Source organism: Notamacropus eugenii, chromosome 7 (assembly GCF_028372415.1).
Source record: "Notamacropus eugenii isolate mMacEug1 chromosome 7, mMacEug1.pri_v2, whole genome shotgun sequence".
In the NCBI taxonomy this organism is placed as follows: Eukaryota; Metazoa; Chordata; class Mammalia; order Diprotodontia; family Macropodidae; genus Notamacropus; species Notamacropus eugenii.
In genome coordinates this window covers 25291919-25316418 of record NC_092878.1, presented here as the reverse complement: position 1 = coordinate 25316418, position 24500 = coordinate 25291919, and the positions used below count along the sequence as shown (strand labels likewise).

Sequence of the window (24500 nt, the reverse complement as noted above, 5' to 3'; positions counted from 1 at the left end):
AAGTTAGGAATGATGAGAGGCCTAGGTGAAAATGTTTTATCTTGGATTATAGTTATATGTATATCTGTCTTCTATCTTCTACTACCTCATCAACTTACAGCATGGTCTGTTAGAAAAGAGGTTGGGTTTGGAGCTAAGGGCTGGATCTGCCACTTAGTACCTGTGTGACCTGTGGGCCTTAGTTTCTCATCTGTAAAATAAAAGAAGCAGACCAGCTGGTCTTTGAGGACCTTTTCTGCCCAAATCTAGCATCCTTGAAAGAAGAGGCCTTATCTTATTACTTGTACCTTATAGGCCCCCATAGATATTAGATGTATATTTATCGTATGTTTATTGCTAATCCTTTATCAGGCCTTCATGTTAGAGAGGATGGGACCCTGAGAAACAAAAAAGTTCCTTTTTCTGGAGTATAAGTCTAGGCTTAGATGGGGCCCCATTCTGGGGTGCCCAGGAGGCATGAGGTAACTGAACATTTTAACAAGTCTACTCCAAAAGAGACAGAGAAGCTCCTAACAGAAAACGAGAGTGGGTTCAGAAGGATTCATCTTATCTGTTGAACAGTTTTCTCTGTAGTGGATCCTGGGTTGAGTATCCCTTGTTCATATGGTGAAGAGAATGACTATCTTCTCCAGGTCAAAGTCCTGTAAAATATGACATGAGGCTACCTTGCCCATATATTCTCTGCCAATGGGTTGACTTTATTTGATTTGTGTGGACAGTATTACCAAAATCTGTCCCTTTTTGCTTAACCATTATTACTGGTATTCATGCTCTCTATGGTACCCAGGAGAGAGAAGAACCAGCCATAGCATATCATGGAATATTCTCTGCATATCTTCTTTCAATTGACTATAGTATGACTTAGATTTCAGATGAGCAGATCTAAAAGGACAGCTCCCTGGGCGGCAATGGCAATAGCAAGTTTCATGTTTACTTAAGTTGTACTATATGTACTGTACAGGGTAATTGGATATTATACATTCATATAAACTTAGACCAAACAATTAGCAGCATTAGTCTAAAACTAGAACGTGTTCAGCCCCTTTTAGAGTAAAATCTCTCCTTTCTTGGCAATTTGACTATTAAAACTAAAAGCTCTAAATTTACTCCCAAGAGAAAATATGACTTGTTAATATTATGTCTGGTCCATGTTATTCATATGTAGAGTAAATGGTGACCTCTGTGACATGTTCAGCGAAGGTCATGTTGCTAATATCTCCATACTAGTGTGTTATAGTACTTAAATGTCTTTCCTTTCTTTAGGTTGTCATCGTGTCTCAAGAAGGATTCTGCTGAAATGTTACTTGAAGCAGTTATATATTTACCATTTACATTTAGCACAGTCCAGTTTTTCAAATTAGCCAGCCGTAGAGAATTGGATTCAAGGAAAGGGACTTGAAATAGAGACATTCTGATAGAAGACCAGTTGACCTAAAGATAGTCTTGGAGTTTAACATGCTGTAGTTGGCTGATAAATCAAAGGATAAATCTTTCAAAGAGCCACATTATGCAAGGAATTATATTTTGAGGGAAATTAGAGATAGCTTGTGTGTGTGTGTGTATTTGTCTGTATGTGTGTGTTGGGGTGGGTGGAGTGGATGGGGAGAACAATGGTGCCAAAGCTAAGTCTAACAAGGGAGATCCAGATAGTTTGAACCAGAAACTGGTTAAAAATCCAAATAGCCCACAGATGAGCTTAGTGGAAATCATAGGACTGGCTTAAATTATTTGAACAAGGACAAATATCCAGGACAAAAGGAGAAGAGTCAAGGAATCAAAGTCAGGAATGATTTGTAGCTGATAGTGCTGGGAAGTTTGCATACTCATCATTTCATTATCTTCCAGTCATCCCCATTCAGTCACAGCTCCCCAGCAGTGGGGTGATATTTGAGGGACTCAGATCCTGGAGGAAAAGGGGGTAGTATAAAGGTATAGGGCACCTAAGAACTATATTGAGAGTGGCTAGGTTGGGAGGGAGAAAGAATCCTAAAGGAGAAAGTAGAAATGATCTAAGACAAATATCACCAGCATCCCAGTAGGTATTCTGAAAGCTGGTCTTAGGTACTGGAACTGATTACTCTGAGTAAAGATAAAAGCTGGCTCTTTAAAGTGCTGAATATTTTTACTGAATATGATAATGTCTAAATTCAACTTTTGCTAAAAAAATGACATTTGAATGGTTTTCTCTTTTTTAAGAGTCTATATTAAGATTCACATCTTACTTTTTTTCTTAAACTGACTTGATCCCAGATTCTGACAGCTACTATTAATACCTTAGCAACCAGCCATTACTGTACTTCAGTTGCTCTGTCATCTCTCAATTGTGTCAGACTCTTCGTGACCCTATTTGGGGTTTTCTTGGCAAAGATATTGGAATGGTTTGCCATTTTCTTCTGCAGCTCATTTTACAGATGAGGAAACTGAGACAAACAGGTGAAGTGACTTACCCAGGGTCACACAGCTGATGTGTCTGAGGACAGATTTGAACTCATAAAGATGAGCCTTCCTGATTCTAAACTCAGTGCTCAATTTTCTGTAACACTTAACTGCCCATACTGTAGTTACTGGCATGGCAAGGAAAGAGAAGTTCTCATGAGAAAGAGTATTGACTGACATGTGGTAGACTAACCTGAGAAGATTCTGCTGCTACTACCTAAGCTAGCCACCAAAAGACCAGCTGATCATCTTGGCATTTCTGCTTTTGTAGCTAGATACTCACTTAAGAAAGTGGATTGTAGGAATGGGACTGGTTGAGAACTGACCTTAAGATCGTAGATAATTAAAGGAGTTTTTCTAGTTCTGAAAGGCAATCAGGTTGCTCTCCTCTTCATATTTAATACTGGGTCCAATTCATTGTCCATTCATAATGTGTGATTTAGATACCTGTACTGATGGACAATTTCTATAGTATTTCAAATATGTATCATAATGTGGGTAATAGAAATCCTTCATCTATTTGGTCTTTCTTGTGTGGATAGTCAGGTTACATTCTTCTCAGTGGTTATGCATATCTTCCTGGAGACTTTGACGTTTCCTGAGACTTGATACAGTTAGCACCAAGTCATGCATAGAAAGGAGCAACTGTAGGACCTCACCATCCTCTTCATTTTGAACTTATGTTCTCCATCACAGTGGCAGATATCTTTGGTGAACACAAATCTCCCTGTTTTTAAACCTTGCCTGATGTTTATGATCAGCAGATCTTTGAAAAAGATTATTTGTTTTTACGTCTTTGGAAGGTTGAATAATTTTAATATCTGTGTAATAAAGGATTGGTGAATGAGATCCCAGCTCTTAAAAGCATATGGAAAATGCTCAGTCATAGGATTTTCAGAACATATGTAGGTATTTTGTGACTTTCCAGTCTGCTTACCATGTGGTGAGGAGAGATGTTTTGATTGGCATCTGAGTTGGAACTGAGTTTGCATATAAAAGATTCTAATCATTTGGCCTTATTCCGTTACCCCTTGGCCATGTTCAAATGAGAAAGCAAGGACTGCTGTAACCTTCTAGACGGGAAGAGAGAACTGAGGTGGGGGCCTGCACTCCCCACCTAGGTTGGCATGAAGCCATGAGCAAGCTGACTTGCTATTACTTCCTTCCCTCTTGAGTCTATTTTTTCCTAACATAGCAGAAGGAGTATTTGAGATGGAATGGATCAGGCTACAAATTTGTGAGCTTTGAAAGGCTGAGAGAGTACCAGGGGTCAACAAACTGGAATCTGTGTTAAAAGTTGTGGGAGGCTGAGTCTGGGGAGGAGCGAAGGCCTCCACAACCTGTTTGACCCTTCCACCAGCGGATCCAAAATGAGATCCTGCTTTCCACAAGCAAAAGAAGTTTTGTCCATTGGGTTTGCTACATGTGGAAGTAAATATAATGGGATGTAGCAACTACTTTAAATCTGATCTCATTCTCTCCACGAATCAAGGTGATAGAAGCTAGAATAATATCTACCCATTCCCCTACCTGCTGTGTTTGTATTTATGTTTTCCTGTATCTTCTCAGTAAATCTATCCCTGTTCTAAATGCTAATTGGTGTTTAATTGGTATTAATTGGTTGCATGTTACTGGGGGCACCAAGCAAAGGTCACTGATAATCATTGATTATATAATCACTGATATAACTATAACTGGCAATTCATATTAGGGAAAACACACCAGAGTGGGAACTCAAGCACATGGCATTGAAAAGATACCCGTAATTCTTCAGAGGTACTCCTAAGAGACTATGGGTAAGATGTAGCCAATCCTGGGGGGTACCCGATTTGTCAATGCAAATGGGCATTTATAAGGACTTCTGTAACTCTATATAGATAGGAGACACCTTGTTGAAAGACTTCCTTTAAGGCAGCCCTGCAAAACTGGTGCCCTGCCAAAGGATTTCCTCTGCATATAAAGGTTGTTTTCCTCCATATTTTTCACGGGTCTCCTGAAATCCTGAAAGCCACAGGTTGTGTAGGTCTGCTTTAAGGGAACATTTTACTCTATCAAATAAAATCCTTTTTTCATTATCAACGAATAATAAACGCGATGGAATTTTGTATCCTCTGCCTTTCAGTCAGTTGGGAGATGATAATGACATGGCCCACTGTCACTTGTCTGTACCCTTCATCAAGTATCCCCTCAACTCATGTAAGGTGATTGTGTATAGACAGGAAAGCAGTTATATAGGGTGGTAGTCACTGATGTTTGTGATTGTCTTTTTAAAGTCTTAATAAATTCTAAGATTCTTTCCCCCGTGCTGTCTTCCTCTGTTCAGATACCTAACATATCAGTTTCTCAATCCCTCCTAAAACTGGGTGAGTTTCAGCATGGATGTGTTCTGTATCCATTTGGTTCATCTTCACGCTTTCCCCAAGTCTTTGTTCTCTTTAGTAACATCTCTGTTTCCCCTGGTTGTGGTGTTAGATTGTAGTGTTAGAGTTGGATTGCGGTGGCTCCACTGTCATTTGTGGTGAAAATAATCTGTTATAAACATCTTTGCTGATTGTTTCCTTTTTAATTCTGTTTCTGGCTCTTCTATTTTTATCAGTAAAAAATCTTTGGAATAATTTTACTTAATTAGACCTTACCAAATTTTTTTCAAACTGATTTAACTCTCCATTGTCTTCCTCTGCTTTATACAATGATACTTGGGGCAGCTACATGGTGCAGTGGATAGAGCACCAGTGCAGAAGTCAGGAGGACCTGAGTTCAAATCTCAAATCAGATACTTCACACTCACTAGCTGTGTGACCTTGGGCAAGTCACTTAACCCCAATTGCCTCATCCTGGGTCATCTCCAGTCATCCTGATGAATATCTGGTCACTGGATTCAGATGGCTCTGGAGGAGAAGTGAGGCTGCTGACTTGTATAGCCCTCCCTCACTCAAAACAAAGTCAAGTGCAAGTCATGTCATCATTTCTCTGATGGCATGGTCTTCTTTGGCAACGAAGGACAAATACACACACACACACACACACACACACACAATGATACTTATCATAATCATCCATCATCCTCAGTAGGATTTTACAAATGAATTTATGTTCTACACCAGCATTGCTGTTGGCTGCCATCTCTCTTTGGCAAGTGAGTAAAAGGTTTACTGATTAAAGTTCTTTCTGAACACTTGCTCTCTTTATTATAATTATATTGGTTAACCTTCTGCATGAAATCATAATTGATTTCCATGTTGCTTCTGCTGCCCATTACCCATTTTTATCATTTGCTTGCTTGGATAGTCCATTGACAAAGAATATTCATCATAACTTTGTTCTAAGAAGCCTGGCTATAAGCTCTAGCATACTCAAGTTCTTTTAAAAAATTTCATATTTTTGGTATCTTTTATTTTTGCTTCACTTTTGCTTTGAAATGCACCCCTCTCCATTCCCCTTGTAATAAACAAGCAAAAAACCCTCAACCTATAAAACCAAACAATATATTATCCATGTCTGGCAGTAGCCATTTACAAGTCCGGACCACTTGTCCTATACTGGGTAATGCTCCATAGTGTATACTCACCACTTTCTCAAGTCTAAGCACAATTCAGGATATTGGTTTCTCTTCAAGAATTATTGTGCAGTCTGAAACTAACTTCTTAGAGATGGCCTCTCAAACTCTGAAACATCACTATCGTTTGTAATCAACTTATCACTATTGCTTTGCAACCTCAAATTAGAATTTAATGCTAAATGAAGGCTCCTCTTCTTTCCCTTCCCACAGCATTTGAGTTACTATTTAGTCAGATTGATGGAGTTGAAGTATAATGAAGTTTCTTTGGTTAAGTTGATGGAGTACAAGGGACAACATGTAGAAGTGCAGCTCCAGATGTCAAATTTCCATGACTTAAAATAGCAGAACATGACTTGATGAAATGCTCATTTCAGTCTCACAGCAAATACTGCCATTTTTGGTACCTGGGTGCCAGTGACAGCTGCCTTTGACTTATGGTGCTTCTTTCATCTCAGCATGAGTGTGAGAAGTGGGAGAATGGCATAGAAATGGGATTGAGATGAGTAGAAGAAAAGAATACTGGAAATAGATTAAAGGAGCATCTTGTGTCCTGGAATTTTGAACCCAAAGAACTGGCTCTATTAACATAAAGTAATCCACTTTGTGTCCACCAGGCTCTGGGGACTTTCAAGTTGAGTGCCATGACTTGCTGGGCTAATGGCAGTCATAGACTGCACATCACTAGTCTCTTCTGAAGGAGAAAATATGTTTCTGCTCTGCAAGCAAATCAGAACAGCTTTACATTAGATGAATTTCCAGAATTTTGTAATTCTGTTTGATGATAGAGTTCATGTATCTTTTAATTTTTAATCAATCTAGTTCTCTCTCTCTCTCTCTCTCTCTCTCTCTCTCTCTCTCTCTCTCTCTCTCTCTCTCTCTGTTTCTCTTTAGTGATTGGAGACATGTCAAAATTCCACACACTTAAAAGAGAAAATAGATTTTAGTGGTTCTTTTCCAGTTTTTGGTTTACTATAGAAAATTTTTGACCAACAATTGTTGAACATAAAATTCTGACATTTCCTTTGAACAGTTAATGATTTTATGGTTAACACTTTGATACCTGGGAGTGATGACCTTATGACTATTATAGCGTCACCAATTCTTAGATGTTAGTGACAACATCCGTTGTCACAACAAGCAAATTGTAAAGCCCACTCCTAGTAATTATGCAGAATTGGAAGTGCACCTTGGTTGTTTGATTTGAAACTGGATTTGATATTACTTAAGGCTATTTACACATTACTCTCTCTGTGTGTTAATCATTCAAGACTCTGACTTTCCACCCTTTATTACCATTGGCTTAATTTCCCATTACTAACCAACTGGTGATAGTGTCAGTTTGTCAGGGTGGGACTTCAGGGATTCAAGTGCTGGCCAAAAAATGATATAATATCATATCAAACAAAAAGATTACACTTTGTGTTTTATGATAGTAACTTTCCAATTATGTGAGTCAAAGATATAGACCTGATTGCCTTGGCAATAAGTCATAAATCAAATGATTTAGACCCCTTAGTGATTGGGAAACTTTGGTTTTATGACATGGGAGGGGATTTGGGGGTGTCCAAGTTCTATTTTCCTGAAACTTCAGTGAAAGCTAAGTGAATCCCCTTGCTTTCAGAGCAGCAAGGTCAAGACAACATATTTTTTCCTTTAGCCTCTTAAGATGTTCAGGTAACCTCAGATTGTGCCAACTCACAAAACCTCTAAGTATTCAACAAGTATTTATTTACACACCTACGATGTAATATGATAAACATTTGGGATACAAATATAAAAGTGAAATAAACCCTACCCTCAAGGAGTTTACACTCTAATGTAGTATAAACCTCTAGGTATGCAAGGGTAAAGGATCCAGCTTTACCAATAGTAACATAAATGTTTTAGAGCTTAAAAAGGACTCTTCAAGATCGTTTAGTCTTTATCAATGAAGAATATCAGAAAAGTTAAATGACTTGTCCAAGGTTACTCTGCAAATGAATGGAGCTAAGACTAGCATTAAAGACTCCTGACTCACAGCCACTAGTCTTTTCTCTATGTCCTGCCTACTTTTCAAGATTGTTACGAGCTGTGTGTGTGTGTGTGTGTGTGTGTGTGTGTGTGTGTGTGTGTGTGTGTGTGTGTGTGGCTGGGGGGGGGAGGGGGCGTCATTAGACTCTCTCACTGTCCTCCAAGGGAAGAAAAATAGATTGGCATAAACCCCATGATGCATTTCTTTATTGGCATACCCTGCTCTTATAAAACAGATCTGGGATGATGTAAGAGGTATTTCTGGCTATTAGGGATCATTGCTTGGGCAACGAGTTGATGACGAGTTAGACTATAAGACATGGATCAATAAGTCTCAATGCTGTTCTTCTATTACTCCTTCCATTATATTTCATCAATTCATTTAGCCAACATTTGAGCACCTAGTGAGTGCTAGGCACTGTCCATACCCCTTACAAGAACACTTATTGAATACTGACTGCTCTGTAGCCCCTTGATATCCAAGATTACCTCCCTCCAATCCTTGATATTCAAAACCAACTGTTATCTGATCATAATCCTACCTAGAAACCATAAATACCTTGGAATAAGCAGAGGATTTTCCTGATAAGATGGAATAGATAGAGCCAGGCCAGCAGATATTGATGATTCTTATTCAGGAACGTGACTGAGGTTTAGGGAATTTGAAAACAGATGAAGCAGCAGGCTATAATTGGAGCATTTGGGTGGATGCTTGGTCAAGTAAGTCAGATGTCAAGATCAAGGTTAGATGTTAAATCCAGAGAAAAGACAATCAGGGACAGAGGAAGGTGGAAATTGGTTCCTTGCCAAAGCTGGTAAATGCTGTAAGTAAGAGAATAAGTAGAGACTTGGTCAAGAAAGAATAGACAAAGGAGTTGATGAGGTTGGAAGCATTAGGAGTAAACTTTTAAGGAGAGTAAATTTACCCTAACAATGTCTTCCTTCCATGAAAAGTTTGTCCTCTTAACAGGTAGTCTAGGACCCTCCAAGAAGCCCTTCCACTGCTGAGTGGGTCCACCTTAAGGAATCCCAGATGTCTTATAAGTTGGATAGGCCTACATTTTAGGTGGAGATGACAGGGATGACTGGCTAAGCTGGTAAGGGAAATGGCTGCACTGCATAAAAGTTTTGAGTGGAAGACAAAAAGGGATGATTTGAGGTACAGAAAGCAATAAAAGACTTTGCTCCTTCAGAGACTTAAAGCAAACCAAACGCAATGACTTGGCCTTGGGTTAGAATGTTGAAATGGTAGATGTAGAAAGAACCATAACCCCAGTGAAAAGCCTCAGGATCTAAGAAGGAGAGGGAGAACAGAGATCACCTTGACTGGGCTGTTTTATTTTCTAAATCTGAATCAAGCCAACTGAATAATGTGAAACTGGCAATAATTTACCTCTACTGTATGTCATTTCCATCCTGTAGTTTTTCTCACATTGTTATGCAAATTTTATTGTACATTTGAACTGACTATGTTGGACTGCAGTGGACAAGATTGGGGAAAGGGGTATCCATTGCCAGGAAAGGCAACAGTGTCAAAGCCCAGGACTGGAGGAAGGAAGGGAAAAAGGAAGGAAAAAAGCAATCATTTCTACCATCTTCCAGGCACTATACTAACACTCTACAGAGATTATCTCATTTGATCCTTACAATCCTCTCAGGTATATAATTATTCCCATTTGGATAAGCTTCTCAATAAATCAGGGGTGAAGTGGGGATGCCCATTATCACTACTATTATGTACTACATATGTTAGGTAGAGCAATAAGAGAAGAGAAAGAAATGGAAAGAATTAGGATAGGAAATGAGGAAACAAAACTATCAGTCTTTGCAGATGACATGATGGCATACTTAGAAAATCCTAGAGAATCAGCTAAAGAAACTACTCAAAATAACTAACAACTTTAGCAAAGTTGCAGGATATAAAATAAACTCCATAAGTCATCAGGATTTCTTTATATCAGCATATTCTATATATTAACAAAGTCCAGCAGCAACAGAGAAATCCTTTTTCAAAAACCTGTAGTCAATATGATTATTCCCATTTTACAACCGAGGAAATTGGGGCTGACAGCAATTTAATGACTTGCCCAGGGCCACATAAGTGTCTGAGGCTGAATTTGAACCCAAGTCTTCCTGACTCCACTCCCAGCACTCTAACCACTGTGCCTCCTAGCTGTCTCAGAGAGATACTTGATGATAGCAATGAAAAGATAACTTCAGATTCAGCATTTGACAAGATAGGGGTACAGCTGAGAGTTCATCTAATCTGTTTGGATGAGTTGTCCTTTCTTAGACCTAAGATTATGTTATTCTCCTATAGAGGACTGGTCTTGAGGTGAGGAAGACCTGGGTCCAAGTCTTTCTCCTGATGCATTGTGTTACCATGGAAAAGCCAATTAACCTCTCAGTGTTCCAAGCAATGCTCTTGAATTGCAGAGGAGTTAGTAGTCTTTATGGTAAAGGGAGTTTTCACACCAAGAGTTTCTAGTGCCAATAAAATCAGGGATCTGGACCCCTAAAAGATGGGCACTATCTTCATTCCTCTCATATCCTTCTTTGCACTTAGCACAATATTGGCCCTTTAAAGGCACTCAACCAATACTCTGGTTTAGTGACTATGTTCTTTATTTATTTCCTCAGGTGAAAACACCCCAAATCCTCTCTGGAGAGCAGCTAAAAACTCTTCTAGAGAAATGCATATTAGAACAGAAATCGGAAAAGGAGAGCAGAGATGCTGATGGAATACAGGCTGAATCCATCCAGCCTTCCATATCCTTCACCTCTCAGTTGCTAAATATGTCACCAGATCTCAGCGGTCCTGAGGTTGAGAATGATGGTATCCTTGAAAAGAGAGAATGTGAAACACCTGGCTATTACCTTACCAAAGCGTTGGGTGGCCAACATCACATAGAAGAATTTTTGGTCCCTGAGACAGAGGAAGAAGGGAGTAGTAGGCCTTCAGGGGATGTAGCTACTAGTGACATAGAAGGTTACTTTATGTCAAAAACCCTCGGCATCGGAAGGCTGAAGAGGCCTTCTTTCTTGGATGATCCTTTATACTGTGTTGGTGCAGACAGTGGTCCATCATCTGAAGACGAGCATCTGAAACTGATTGATTGTTCCTCTGAAAGTCCATCAAAGCCTGGTAAGTCTTAGAGAAGATAAGCCCTAGAAAGGTGAAGATTATGACTAAGTTGGTTCACTCCAAGGGTTTGCTCTAATCCAAAGGTGAAATGAGGAGCTAATTTACAAATCTCTATACCATTCCAAAATCCATCCTTCCAAAGGTTTGTACCTTTTCAAAGGTAAGATGAGGAGCTATTTTTGCAAATGACTAAACCTTACCAAAGTTCTTCAGTATTTCCATGATTTGCCATCTATGTCCATTGATATAGGAAATATTCTTTCATATGTGGCTTGGAGCTCCTCTGAGCTCCTTTCTAATTCTTACACTCTCTGATTCAGCTCATCCCCTTCTTTCTTACCCTTTGAGAATCTTGTGCAGATTCTCCTATGTTGCCTGAACAGAGAATCTACCCAATATCCTTTCTGGATTGCGTCCCTTTAGGTCTTTGTAGATTTTATCAGGAGCAGTGCAACACTTGGATCAATTCTTCTGTCATCACTCCCAAGACATAACCAGCCTATCTCCTCTTCCAATAAGACCTTTACTCAATCAATCAATCAATCAATCATCAAATAGTTATTATGCCTGTACTATACATAGGAACTGAGGATACAAAGATAAAAACAAAAATTGTCCCTGTTCTCAAGGAATTTACATCTTATAATGGAAAAAACAGGTACAAGTTTCACCCATAAAATAACATATCTCCTCAATGATAACCCTTCTAGTATTTCTTGAAAATAAGTCATCATTAAAAACATGTTGCAGCTTCCTTATACTCATCAGGAATCTTTCCATTGCCTTTTAGGTAACCCACAACCTTGATTTCAGAGTTCTATAAAATTCTTATCCTTTCATTACATAGGATGAGTTTGGTAGTCATGAGCTACTATCAGTTTTAATCATAATTAATTAGGTCAATCTAAAAAAAAAGTCAGTTTCACAAGAGGGAGTTTGAAGCCAGCTAACTATTTAGGAAAATGGATTTTCTCAGGCCTTTGGCTTGTTTTTGTTAATGAAAATTTTATCAAAGTGAGAATTTAGAAGAGTACTATAAAATGAGCAAACCATACATACGTACTAGAAAATGGCATCCACTGGGTTGCATTTTCATAGATTAACTACCCATTTATGCAAAATTCTCCTTGACCCTTCAGTCACCCACCCATATAATCCACCCATATAATATTAGAAAATTTGTAATATTCTAATGCCTTCTTTATATTATAGATACAGGCAGAAATATCATAGATACTTTTAATGTGAGTGAAGGGTAAATTATCTGTTTGATTTAAAATCATCTGTGGTTTTGATGATCACTTCTGAGGGGAAAGCTATCACTTTTATGCTGTTATTAGAGATTCTATGGAGTCTCTCTCCTGCTCTGATTTTTCTTCCATCCTGAGCTCTAGATCTATGCTTCCACTTGCCTCCAGGACATTTCCACTTAGATGTCCTGCTTACACCTCAGACCCAACATATCTCAAAACCAACTCCTCTGCACTTCCTCTGACCATGAACCAGTTCCTCTTCCTGCTCTGTTTCTATGAATAGCATGATCAAAGTTTGAAACCTTGTAATCTTCTGCTTAAAGAAAGAGAGGATCTTGAAGAGTGTCTAGTCTCACCCTCCTGGTAATTATCACATGCTTTGGATTGTACCTGCAATTTCTTTGGAACTCCCAATAAAGGAACTTCTTCTACCAATGCAGATAGGCACCTTCTTGATAACATATACTAGTCTTAGAGAGTTGCCTGGGGCATCAAGCACTTAAATGACTTTGTCTTGGGTCACAGAGTCAGTACGTGTGAGAGGCAGCATTGAACTCAGGTTTTCCTGACTCTAAGGCTGGCTCTGTCTAACCTACGTGGTGGAGTTGCCACTTACTTATCTCATGTCGCCTTTTATTACCGTTATTGGTGTCTTTGTCTTATCATCTCTCCTACTAGACTGAAGCTCCTTGGGGACCTTCTTATTTACCTTTGTATTCTGCCCCACTGCCAATAACTAGGTGACCAGGAGAGCGCCTTGTACAAACCAGTGCTCAATGGTATTTGTTCTGTGAATGAATTTGTTGTTCAGTCATTTCAGTCATGTCCATGTCTATGTCTGAATCTTCATGATCCCATTTGGGGCTTTCTTGGCAGAGATCCTAGACTGGTTTGCCATTTTCTTCTCCAGCTCATTTTATGGAAGAGGAAATTGAGGCAAACAGAGTTAAAGAGACTTGCCCAGGGTCACACAGCTAGAAAGTATCTAAGGCTAGATTTGAACTCAGGAAGATGAATCTTCCTGATTATCAGTACCCTATTGTACCACTTTGCTGCCCATGAGTGAATAATGGTTAGCATTTATATAACATTTTAAGATCTGTGAAGCACTTTACAAATATCACATCGTTTGATCCTCACAACAGCCCTAGGAGGCGGGTGCTACTATTACCCACATTTTACAGATGCGGAAACTGAGGCAGTTAGAGGTTTAAGTGACTAGCCCAGTGCTACATACCTTTTAAGTCTCTGAGGCTAGATTTGAACTTAGGCCTTCCTAACTACAGGTCCACTAGACTTCTCTCCACCACATTATCTAGATACTTCTTGAACGAATTCAAGTCGATGCCCAGTTTTATAATAATGTTCCAGAAATAAAACTCTCATTTATTCTCCACAATCTGGATGGAAATATAAGTGTTGGTGTTGATGAAGTGCATAGACTGACAGCGTGTATGGGAAATAGGGACTTTTTTAAGTTGTAAAGTCTTTTTCCAGCTGCAGAGGGAGCATATTGTTTGCATTTCAACTAGGTAAAGAGAGGCTAATTTTCTTTTTCTTTCTTTCTCTTTCTTTCTCCTTCTTTGTTTCTTTCTTTATCCCTCCTTCTTTCCTTCTTCCTTCCTTTCTCTTTCTTTCCTTCATTTACTAAGTAAACTATGAAATAATTGGTCTTAATGCTCCACTAAAATTATTGCAGATTTAGTATTTTTTAAAGCCATAATAAAACAAAACTGGTTATAGAGACAGAGATTGTTTGAACTCCCACACTGCAGAAATTAATTAAGATTACCTAATTGGATACACGGATTTGTCCTGTAGGTCACATCAGTGGTGCCTGAGGCATGTTGTTTAGATGTGTTTTATGTGAATTTAGTTATATATAAATGAGTGGGTCTACTGAAGTCTTGCTATGATGCCTAATCAAACAATGGTGTTCTTGAAGGGTGTGCCTCTGGGGTGAAAGTCTAGACCAGTCTTACTAAATTGGAATGATTTCACATACTGGTCATAAGATTCATTTAGAATAAAGAAGGATCTCAGAGATCCTAAGGTGCAAACTTATCATTTTACAGGAAAAGAAACTGAGAACCTGAGGCCCAGCAAGGTTACGTGACTTGCCTAGGGTCACACAGGTATTAAAGAGCAGAGCTGATATGCGAACTCAGGTCATCTGATTCCAAATTCATTTCTTATTCCACAGCATCATACTGCCTTGCTGATGGATCATATGTCTGTCATCCCAGGATTAGCCTAATTAATTTCAGAGAAACTTATCTCTAAAAGGATAATCACTGCTTGAATTATGAGAGGTATTGAGAAAATCAACAAAATGATTGAAGATGGCGGTTCTAAACCTGGGGTCTGGGTTTCGTAAATATTATGAGGCCTGTGAACTTGCATGGGGAAAAATTGCACCTTTATTTTAGCATAACTTATTTCCTTTGTGATCTTAGATACTTTTATTTTATGCATTTGAAGACATTATTCTGAGATGGGATTAATGGGTTTCACCAGACTGCCAAAGGGTGTTGGGAGGACGTGGAGTGGGGTCAATGACATTTTAAAAAAAATGAAGAATCTTTGCTCTAACACATGGTGGGATTGCTATCTTCATTGGTGGAGAGAATGCTCACTATGATAAAGCCATGAAGTTTTGAGGTAAATAAATACATGAATTATACTGGTCAGTGTCTACTAAGTAGAAGTTGACAGGCTGATCCAGAGTATGCACTGACAGTTGAATGATAATGAAAGAAGCTATTTAGTTTTATTTGGTAGAGCATTTCTTTCAAAAGGTACTTCAGACCGCCTAACACCATAAATATTTCTAATGCTCAATGATTACGATGATCCCTGGTATGTGTGAGGAATGATATGGTATAGATGTGGCTTATGTACAGACTATATTTAATTTTCAGGTTTATTTCATCATAAGCACTGAATGAATAGTACCTCTGTTATAAGAGCCCTAATCCGCACCAAAGTAACTGAAATTGGTATTTTTCCTTTAAAAAAAAAACCAAATGGGGTCATGAAGATTCACACACAGACATGGACATGACTGAAATGACTGAACAGCAAGAAAATTATTCATTCGTACAACAAATACCATTGAGCATTGGTTTGTATGAGGCACTCTCTTGGTCACATGTCCTTTATTTTCATTATATAGCATGGTTTGTTACTGATCTCCTTTATTGAATTATTCCCCTGTGAATCAGTTACTTAATACAAAAATATGCTCTATATGAAAACATCTTACCAATATTTTTGAGGAGCCAAAGCTCTTCCAAGGCTGTAATCCTAGGCCAGGCATGGGTGGTAATCAGTTACACTGGTAAGGCTGAAGTGAGCAGATTGATTCTGCTCTGGAGTTCTGAGCTGCGGTGTGCTAAGTCACTGGCGTGTCTGTGCTAAGTCTGACACCAATATTGTGAGCTCCTGGGGTGGTGCGGGTGGTGGGGCAGGGGAAGAGGAGCACCAGGCTGCCTGAGGAGGGATGAACCAGCAGTGAATTTCATGTTAATGAGAGACCATGAGGTGTGGCACAGGAGTGGCCATTGCACTTCCAGCCTGGGTGGGAAAGGGAGGCCCAGTCATTTATTTCATAACAGCTCTATGAAATAAATAGTATATACATTATTATCCTCATTTTATAAGAAGCATTGAGGCTTGGGGAGCTTCCATATTGGACGCAGTGTGTCCTCAGGGTTAGAGAGCTGACTTTGAAATGGGGAAGACCTGAGTTCAAGGTCTTTCTTACACAAGTATTGGCTGTTTGACCCTGGGCAAGTCACTTAAGTCAGAAGTGCTCTAAGCAAAGGTATCAAATACATGCTGTTAGCCATTTAATTGTGAAATATTTCACAAAATAAATTTAAAAAGAAATAATATTACTATGTGTTTTTCTAAGTAATTGGTGGGGATCTTTATCCTTAGATAGAGTTTGGTGACCTGAATTTCTTTGAGTTTGACACCACCTCTTTAGTCAATTCTTTCTAAGACTTTTAAGTTACAAAGGTGTGTTCATAGAGGGAGTTTCTTCACCTGGGAGTTTCCCACATAGATTTCTTTACTATCCTTATTCCCCCAATTCCATGTTAACTCATAAATACAATACATAGATCCTAAGAACAACCAGACCCCTGTGCAGTGTTTATTTACCCTGGTGACACCTCTGTACTCACTGCTCCACATTCATAGAGCTTCACACTCAGGGATGACTCACTACTCAATGAACTCTTATGCTGAATTACAGGGACCTTTGAAAGGAGGATAGGAATTTCTTTTCTATAAATACAACGTTATTATGTGTGAATCCTTTCTGTGTTTCTTCTGAGATATTTTAGTCAATACCCCTTTGCTCCCTCTCTTTATTTGGTTCAGAGACTTCTCAACATTGTACAGTGTCTATTTTTTTTCTTTCTTGCCCTTATTCCAGTATTCCATTCATGGTCAGATTCAAGTGGAGCTGCTGTATCATTGATTTTGATGTTTCTGATGATGCAGTTTAAAACCATTAAGACCCTATCTTCCCATAAAAATCCCCATAGGAAAATTCCCCAATGAACTGGAGGCTTCCTCACTTTCTCCGGCATTTCAGTGATTCCAGTGGAGAACCAGGGTTAGCCACTGGTTGTCCTTCACTCTTGTCATATGTCCAGCCCATCTTATCTTCCAATCATACATTGCCCTGATGAAATCTCGTACTTTTTTTCTAAGAAGGAGGGGGAGATGCTGATGGGCTATCTTAATGCTTAATTGTTCTTAGTTTCCTATGGGTTCCTTAGGGAGTCTTAAGCATCATATCCATTTTCTCTTGAAATAAAGGCTATCTTATACTCAGTCACCATACTAGATGTTGAGTGCTTGTGCAGGATTAAGTGCCACACACAAATGTGGCACTTTAGACACAAGCTGTATCTGTTTATCTTGGTAATCTTTATAGATTAATCCATATGGACAGTGAGACAAAGGAAGAGAATTGATATTTTGGGCTCAAATATCCAAGATGAGACCTGCTTCATGTGAGCCCAGAATCTCTGACTGGAGACTATATGTTTTGGAAGAATGGAAAAAGGAAGAAAGATGGAAAAAAAAGGAAGGAAAAAGAAGGAAGAAGGGAGGAATGGAAGGAAGAGGGAAGGAAGGAGGGAGGAAGGGAAGGAAGAAGGATACAAAGAAAAGGAGGGAAAGGAGAAAGAGAAGGAAGGGGGAAAGGATGGAAAGAAGGAAGAAAGGAGGGAAGGATTTATTAAGCATAAGGAGGAAGGGAGAAAAGGGAAAGGGAAAGAAAAAAGGAAGGCATGAAAAGGGAGATAAGTGGAGGAGTTGTGAAGTCGGAGGAATGCCATCCAATTTACCACCTTCATATCTTTCTTCCCCACCTTTCTCCTGCTGCTTCGGTATCAGACATGACAGTATCAGTGAAACAGTGGAAAGGAAATAGGTCTCAAAGTTCCCACTGAGTGAGTGAATTTTTCACAAATAGAAAAGAGATTTAAGAATGTCAAGGACAGGGATGTCATTGCCCTTGATTGTTAGTAAGTTGGTCTATTCCATCGTATGAGTACTAGATATAAGATTTTACTGCACACATTTCTAAGACAGTTTTCTTTGGAAGTTATTAACTTGTAAGTGGAATTTAAAAAGTCTTTCATTATTTGCTGATTTCTTTTAACAGTTTAGTTGAAAGTCTAATAATTTTTTGTTCTCCCATCTTACTTGAAAAGGACCAGTGGTACAGAGTGTTCAGCTATGGCTGGTCCATCCCATACAGACTTGGGAGACTCTCCCACAGATTGGGCACCAAGAGTCCATTTGAACCTTTGGGATGGAGATGTCTCAAAATTTGTACATCTCATGTTCCCTTTGTGCTACAGCGATTCAGCTCAGCTCACGAGCATGGCACCTTCTTTGATACATTTCCTATGTCTCACAGTTGATACTAAAGTTCTTCAGAGAGACCTTGAGAGGATTCTTGTACTGCTTCTTCTGACCTCTTTGTGAACACTTGCTTTGTGCAAGTTCTCTGTAAAATAGTATTAGGCAAATGTGTGTTTGACATTCAGGCTACATGGCCAACCCTTCAAAGTTGCTCTCTCTGTAGTGGAGTTCGAGTGTGTTTGGCAGTTCAGCTTGAGAAAGGACCTCAGTGTCTGGTATCTTATCTTGCCATGTGATCTTCAGAATCTTTCCAAGACAATTTAAGTGGAAGTATGGAGCTGATAGACTGTCCAGGTTTCACAGGCACAGAATAATGAGGTCAGCACAATGGCTGTGTAGACCTTCAGTTTGATAGGCAGTCTAATGCCTCTTCTCTCCCACACTTACTTTTGTAGCCTCCCAAATGCTGAGCTAGCTCTGGCAATGTGTGCATCAACCCTGTCATCTACGTGGCCATCACTGCCTTGCTGTGGTCATTTGATAGAATTAATTCTCTAAACTCAAGCAGTTTTATGTGAATATCTGATTAATTTAGGCATTCTGCTATTAGAAGGCCCATATGATTCACATTTGCTTGCTAAAACATTGAACTGTGAAAATTGTTTTCTAGGCTGTGTGCAGGAGTATTCAGTGAGTACACTGGTATACATCATTACTCCCTGCACTTGGAAATCTCAAAGGGAGCTTCTATTGTACATCAGCAGTACATCTATTAGCTGTGTGGACTATCAGTGAGTGGGAGTGGGAGTCTATTACTCATGAAGTTTTCTACAGAGAAAATCTTTGGCTTGCTAGTTGGGCAATCCTTAACACACCAGAGCTGAGTGGTTGCCTTTGGTAGAGTTCTTTCTTCATCTCTAGATAGACTATATACCTTGAGGACGCTTAGGTATCATTTAGGCAAATTGCCTTCCCAAGGGCATCAGTGGGTTCTCCCATGCCTTTAATTACTTCAAATCCCATTTCCTTTCAAACAGTCTGAACCCGTTTCCCTCAGACAATACTTGACTCAGAAAAAGATAAGCTCTGCGATGTTTTTATATACTTTAAAAGTGCTTATTCCCATTGTTTTAAGACTAATAAACATATGAGATAGATACCTACAATAAGAACTCTTTCTGTCAAATGCTATAATGACTGTGTAAAACACATCACAAACCTGAAGGGGCTATATATATACATATATATGTATATGTATACACACACATCAACTATTATGTTGCTAGTGTTTAAATTCTCTTTTAATATTTGTACTTCTCAGGAAGATTTTTTTGTAGAGGTTGGCTTGACTGGCTGACCATCTATTTTTCACATGATACTTTCTCCAATAATTTTTGTAGTATTTTACTTAAGTTTAAACTTCACAACAACCCTATTATATTGGCAGGGCAAATATTATCATCCTCATTGTGGAGATGTGGAAACTTAGGATCAGAGAAGGTTAAGGGTGACCTATGCAAAGTCACATCATGAATAAGGGACAGAGCTAGCATTCAAACTCATGCCCTAGAACCTTATTTAATGGTGTGAATTGAACAGTGATCTGTTCGAACCTTTATGTGTATTTTAGAAGTATCCATCACTACGTAGGCAGCTAGGGGTGCAGTGGAGAGAGTACCAGGAAGGGATCAAGAAAAGTAATCTTGCTGAGTTCAAATTTGGTCTCAGACACTTAGTAGCTATGGGACTCTGAACAAATCACTTAACCCTGTTTGCCTCAGTTTTCTCATCTGTAAAATGAGCTAGAGAAGGAAATGGCAAACCTCTACAGCATCTCTGCCAAGAAAATCCCAAATGGGCATGAGTCTGCCTGGGAAACCATCAGAAGAAAAGGGAGACCTACGGACAATGGAAAGATTCCCAATATAAGACTTCAGTTACAGGAAAATACTGACAAGGAATGCCCAGCAAGAGTGGGGATCCTGAGGCCTCGAGGCCACATGTGGCCTTTTAGGTCCTTCGGTTTGGCTGTTTGAGTGAGTCCAAGTTTTACAGAACAAGTCCTTTTATTAAGGGAATTTGTCCTTTGAAGTTGGGATTCAGTCCACGGGCTGCACTTGAGGACCCAGAGGGCCACATGTGCCTGGAGGCTGCAGGTACCCTTCCCCCCCTTCCCCCCAGCTGGGCACTCCTTGTCAGTGTCTTCCTGTAACTGAAATCTTGCATTGAGAATTTTTCCATTGCTTGGTAGGTCTTCCTTCTATTCTGATGGTTTCCCAGGCATACTCATGTGCCTCTCCCGTGGTCTCATTCTTTTTTTAAATTTTTATTCCAAAGAAAGTATTAAAATGGGCCAATCACATACAGCATTTGAAAGGATGGCATTCCTTGTCAAAACAGTATTTATGGGTGGTTTTATTTTTGCACTTAATAGTATTTTTTTTCCAATTACATGTAAAGATAGTTTTCAGCATTCATTTTTAGAAGATTTTGAGTTGCAAATTTTTCTCCCTCCTTCACTTCCCTCCTCCCTCTCGAAGATAGCAAAGCAATCTGATATTGGTTATACTTGTACAATCACGTTAAACATATTTTCACATTAGTCATGTTGTGAAAGAAGAATGAGAACAAATGGGGAAAAACTATGAGAACGAAAAAGAAAAAAAGAGAAAATAGTTTGCTCCAATTCAGTCGCTTTCAGATTCCATCGTTCTTTCTCTGGATGGGGTTAATATTTTCTATCCATCATGTGTCTTTTGGAATTGTCTTGGATCATTGTACTGCTGAGAAGAGCTAAGTTGTCATAACTGATCATTGCCCACTGTGGTTGTGATCGTGGTCAATGTTCTCCTGCTTCTCCCTTCACCCAGCATCAGCTCGTGTCTGAAATCTGCCATGATCTTATTCTTGCTACATAAATGGCCCATCTCCTTTTCCAGGCATGCTGTGACCTCAGTAATGTCTTCCCTGGCCCTCTTCTTTTCAGGAGAAACTCCACTAAAGACAATCTTCCACTCTTGTTTCCTTCATGACATCCTATAGAACTCTCCACCGGTTCTACCTCTCCTTCTGTGTAAACTCCAAAACATCTTGTTGACATCTAGGCTGTCTTTCCATTAGTTTCCTTTATTTAATTCTACAGTTTCATTCTGTGCCAGTCACTAGACTTGGAAAACCAACCCCGCTCCATTTTGCTAAGCAATCATTCATATTGTACTGCTTCAAGTCACACAACAAAAAACTAATCCCCCCTCCCTGGCCACTGCTTTCCTTATGTATTCTTTCCTCCCCTTTTGATTGTTAGGGCATAGATTATCCTGCTTTTTAAAATGTGTCCTTGGTGTTTAGCACAGCACCTGGCCATACATAGTAGGTTCTTAATTTATACCTTTCCATTCATTCAGTTTCTAATGATCAAGTAGATCCTCTTCAAAGTGAAATGGCTTATGGGGAGGGAGAAGAGAGAGAAAATTTCCTCTTTCCCTCAAAGAGCAGTTCTCTGTCAGGATCTGGCTTCTTGCTCTACTTCTGGCTTTTGATTTGGACTGTCCTCAAGTTTTCAAGATGTGACTATATTAAACCCTCAGGGGCATGATAAATGTGTTTGTTCTGCCAGATATGTTGCTCCTTTTGGACCCAATCAGAGCAGCCTTCATGCTTTGTAAAAGAAGTGTGGGAAAACCCCTTAACACCATCTTCGTAAAAGAAATGAAAGAGGAAATTTCTTCTTATCTACCCTGCTTTCCAATATAATTTGTAGTTCCTGCCCCACTTTCCAGAAACAACACAGAATAAAGAAAAAAAAAACATATCACTACCTCTGTCTTTTCTTTTTAGGAGAACAGTTTAGTTCCTTAAGTCCCAAGTTCCAAAATCTCCTAAGTTCCTTTTCTATCACCCATAGCACTGGGAATCTACATGAGTGTCCCTTCCCAGATCCCCACTCCCAAGCCCAAGTCATCGAGTCCTTTGGAGCAACCAAACAGCAAATATTTGCCAACCACTGCTTAAAATGGAGATCCCTGAAGGGCCAGGTAGCTTTCTTTGTTTGCTCTGGTTAGCTTTATAGCACTCAGTACATCATAGTCCTTAGTAAATATTAAAGGAGAATGTTATTAGATTATTAAGCTAATTTTATGAGTTTACAAACCTACAGAATCACAGAATTTCAGTGTTTAAAGTGACCATTTCTTCCAACCTATACCCGAAAAGGAATCTCCACTCTAACACACTTAAGAAGTGGACTTTCAGTCTCTGCTCTAAGATATCTAGTGAGGAGGAATCCGTTGCTTTCTAAAACAGCTTGTTCCACTTTTAGATAGCTCTAACGGTGAGAAATTGTTTCCATCTTTATGTGCAAAGGTGCTGGGAAAAACACTGAGTTGGAAGTCTAGCCCTCAGCATCTGCCATGATCTAACTATGTCACTTTAAGTCCTTTAGGCCAAAATATCTCCATTTTTCAGAAAAGAGGGGTCAGACTCATCACTTTTAAGCTCCCTTCTTGCTTCTGTGCTTTTTCCATATTAACTTCCTTTTTTGCCCCTCTGGTTGTTCATACATATATTCCCCAGGAACTAATCATTCTGATCTTGTCTTCTCATGCAGATGAATTAACAACAGAAGAAAAGATAGAAGAAGAAGACAGAGACTCCTAAAGAAAACAAGTTGCTAGGATTGACTTTAGACTCTTAGTTAATCCAGTTAAAAGGCATACTTTTTTTTGATATGACTGACTTACTAAATCATTGAATTCACTGAAGACCCCCCCCACCCCACTGATGAATGTATTGGTGTCATTTCTTCTGTTTGTGAAATTAACTCATTCACTCTTTTTGACATTCATAATTCAAATATGTAAATTTGCTCACAGATGCCTTTTCTAATTGTTACTTTGGTATATGCCAATGGACGGAGTGCAGGAACAGACACAATTTTTCAAAGGCCTTTCCTTTCCTGGAATTTGAAATGTGGCCATTGTTGTGTATATTTCAATTTTAAGTGGATTTCAACCTCATTGCGCTTGTCAGTTTTGCTGACTTTTATTGGTGTTCTGCTTCTCCACACTCTAGACAAACCACCCCTACACTATGGTCTTTACAGTTTAAAGGCATGGAAAAAAAAGAGAAAATGTACAATGTGATTTTTTTTTTACAAGTTTTTATAGTAGCTTCTCTCATTCTACAACAGAGCAATCCCTTTTTAAGATTATCATGTCCTACCTCCTCACCATAGTTACTTATATTAAATAAGAGTTTGATTTTGTCACGTTCTTTCATAGCCTTTCAGAAGTTACAGAATCTTCATAATTCTTTTTCCTCTGGGGCTGCTTTGGAGGATACTGCAGGGACCAGTCAGTAACTTGGAATCACATCAAAATATCTTATGCCAGAACAATATAGGCCGAGATGGCTTTAAAAGTAAGAATGCATCCCAGTTTTTGATTCTGGAAATGACCTATCCATTATGCCATTTTTAAAGAAATTCTGAGTAAGATCTATGAAATGCTATTGTTTCACACTGGCAAATTTTCACAGACTGATGCTGGATAACATTAGTGATTACTTGTGTCAGTTCTACTTGGCTCCATTTTAATGAATTCCATAGCTATTTTTTAAGGAAGTTGTTGACAGGCAAATTTCACATTCAGTCCCTTTTTCCATGGTTTACTGATCACTGGTTTAAAATGAAAACACCTCATGCTAATGTAAAGGCTCTATCATGTCAATGTAATTATATTGATGCCAAGAGGTCTTTTATACCAGTGCCAGGGGATGTCACTGTCAATGAATTCAGAGCCTCCTAACAAATTCAGTGTGGCATATCATGATACACTATTTTGTGTTATTTTAACAGATGACAGAATTGTCATGGGGCACATTTTTTTTCAAAGCAGTCATTATCCTTGTAACTTTGTAGTCTAAAGTGCCTCTCCCTGGTCACCACTTTCCTATATAATGTGTTTGTTCTTCTGTTGGAATGTAAGATCCTTGAGAAGCTGCCTTCTCTTTTGAATTTGTATCTATAGCATTGGACACAGTGCTTGGCACATAGTAAGCACTTACTAAGTTCTTTTTCATTCATTCTTTCATGCATTCATCTGTCCATCCATCCACATTGTCATCAGCAAAATTAATATGAATTAGGGTTAAAGATAAGGCCTGAGAAGAGCTGAAGTTAACCTGTTTATGTCCTGATTATTCATTGATA

The 24500-nt window shown here is 39.0% G+C and overlaps 1 protein-coding gene across 12 annotated transcripts in view; it reads left to right on the top strand.

Annotated features, from left to right (window-relative positions):
• The window catches only part of FSIP1 (fibrous sheath interacting protein 1), a 267648-nt gene extending 244086 nt beyond the window's left edge, over nucleotides 1-23562 (top strand). For all 12 annotated transcript variants that reach the window (XM_072625600.1, XM_072625597.1, XM_072625592.1 and 9 more), the window contains 2 exons: nucleotides 10646-11150; nucleotides 22899-23562. In XM_072625600.1, coding sequence (XP_072481701.1) covers nucleotides 10646-11150; nucleotides 22899-22948 — 555 coding nt within the window. In that variant the 3' untranslated portion in view covers nucleotides 22949-23562. The remainder of the gene's footprint in view (nucleotides 1-10645; nucleotides 11151-22898) is intronic.
• Nucleotides 23563-24500: the final 938 nt, after the last annotated feature.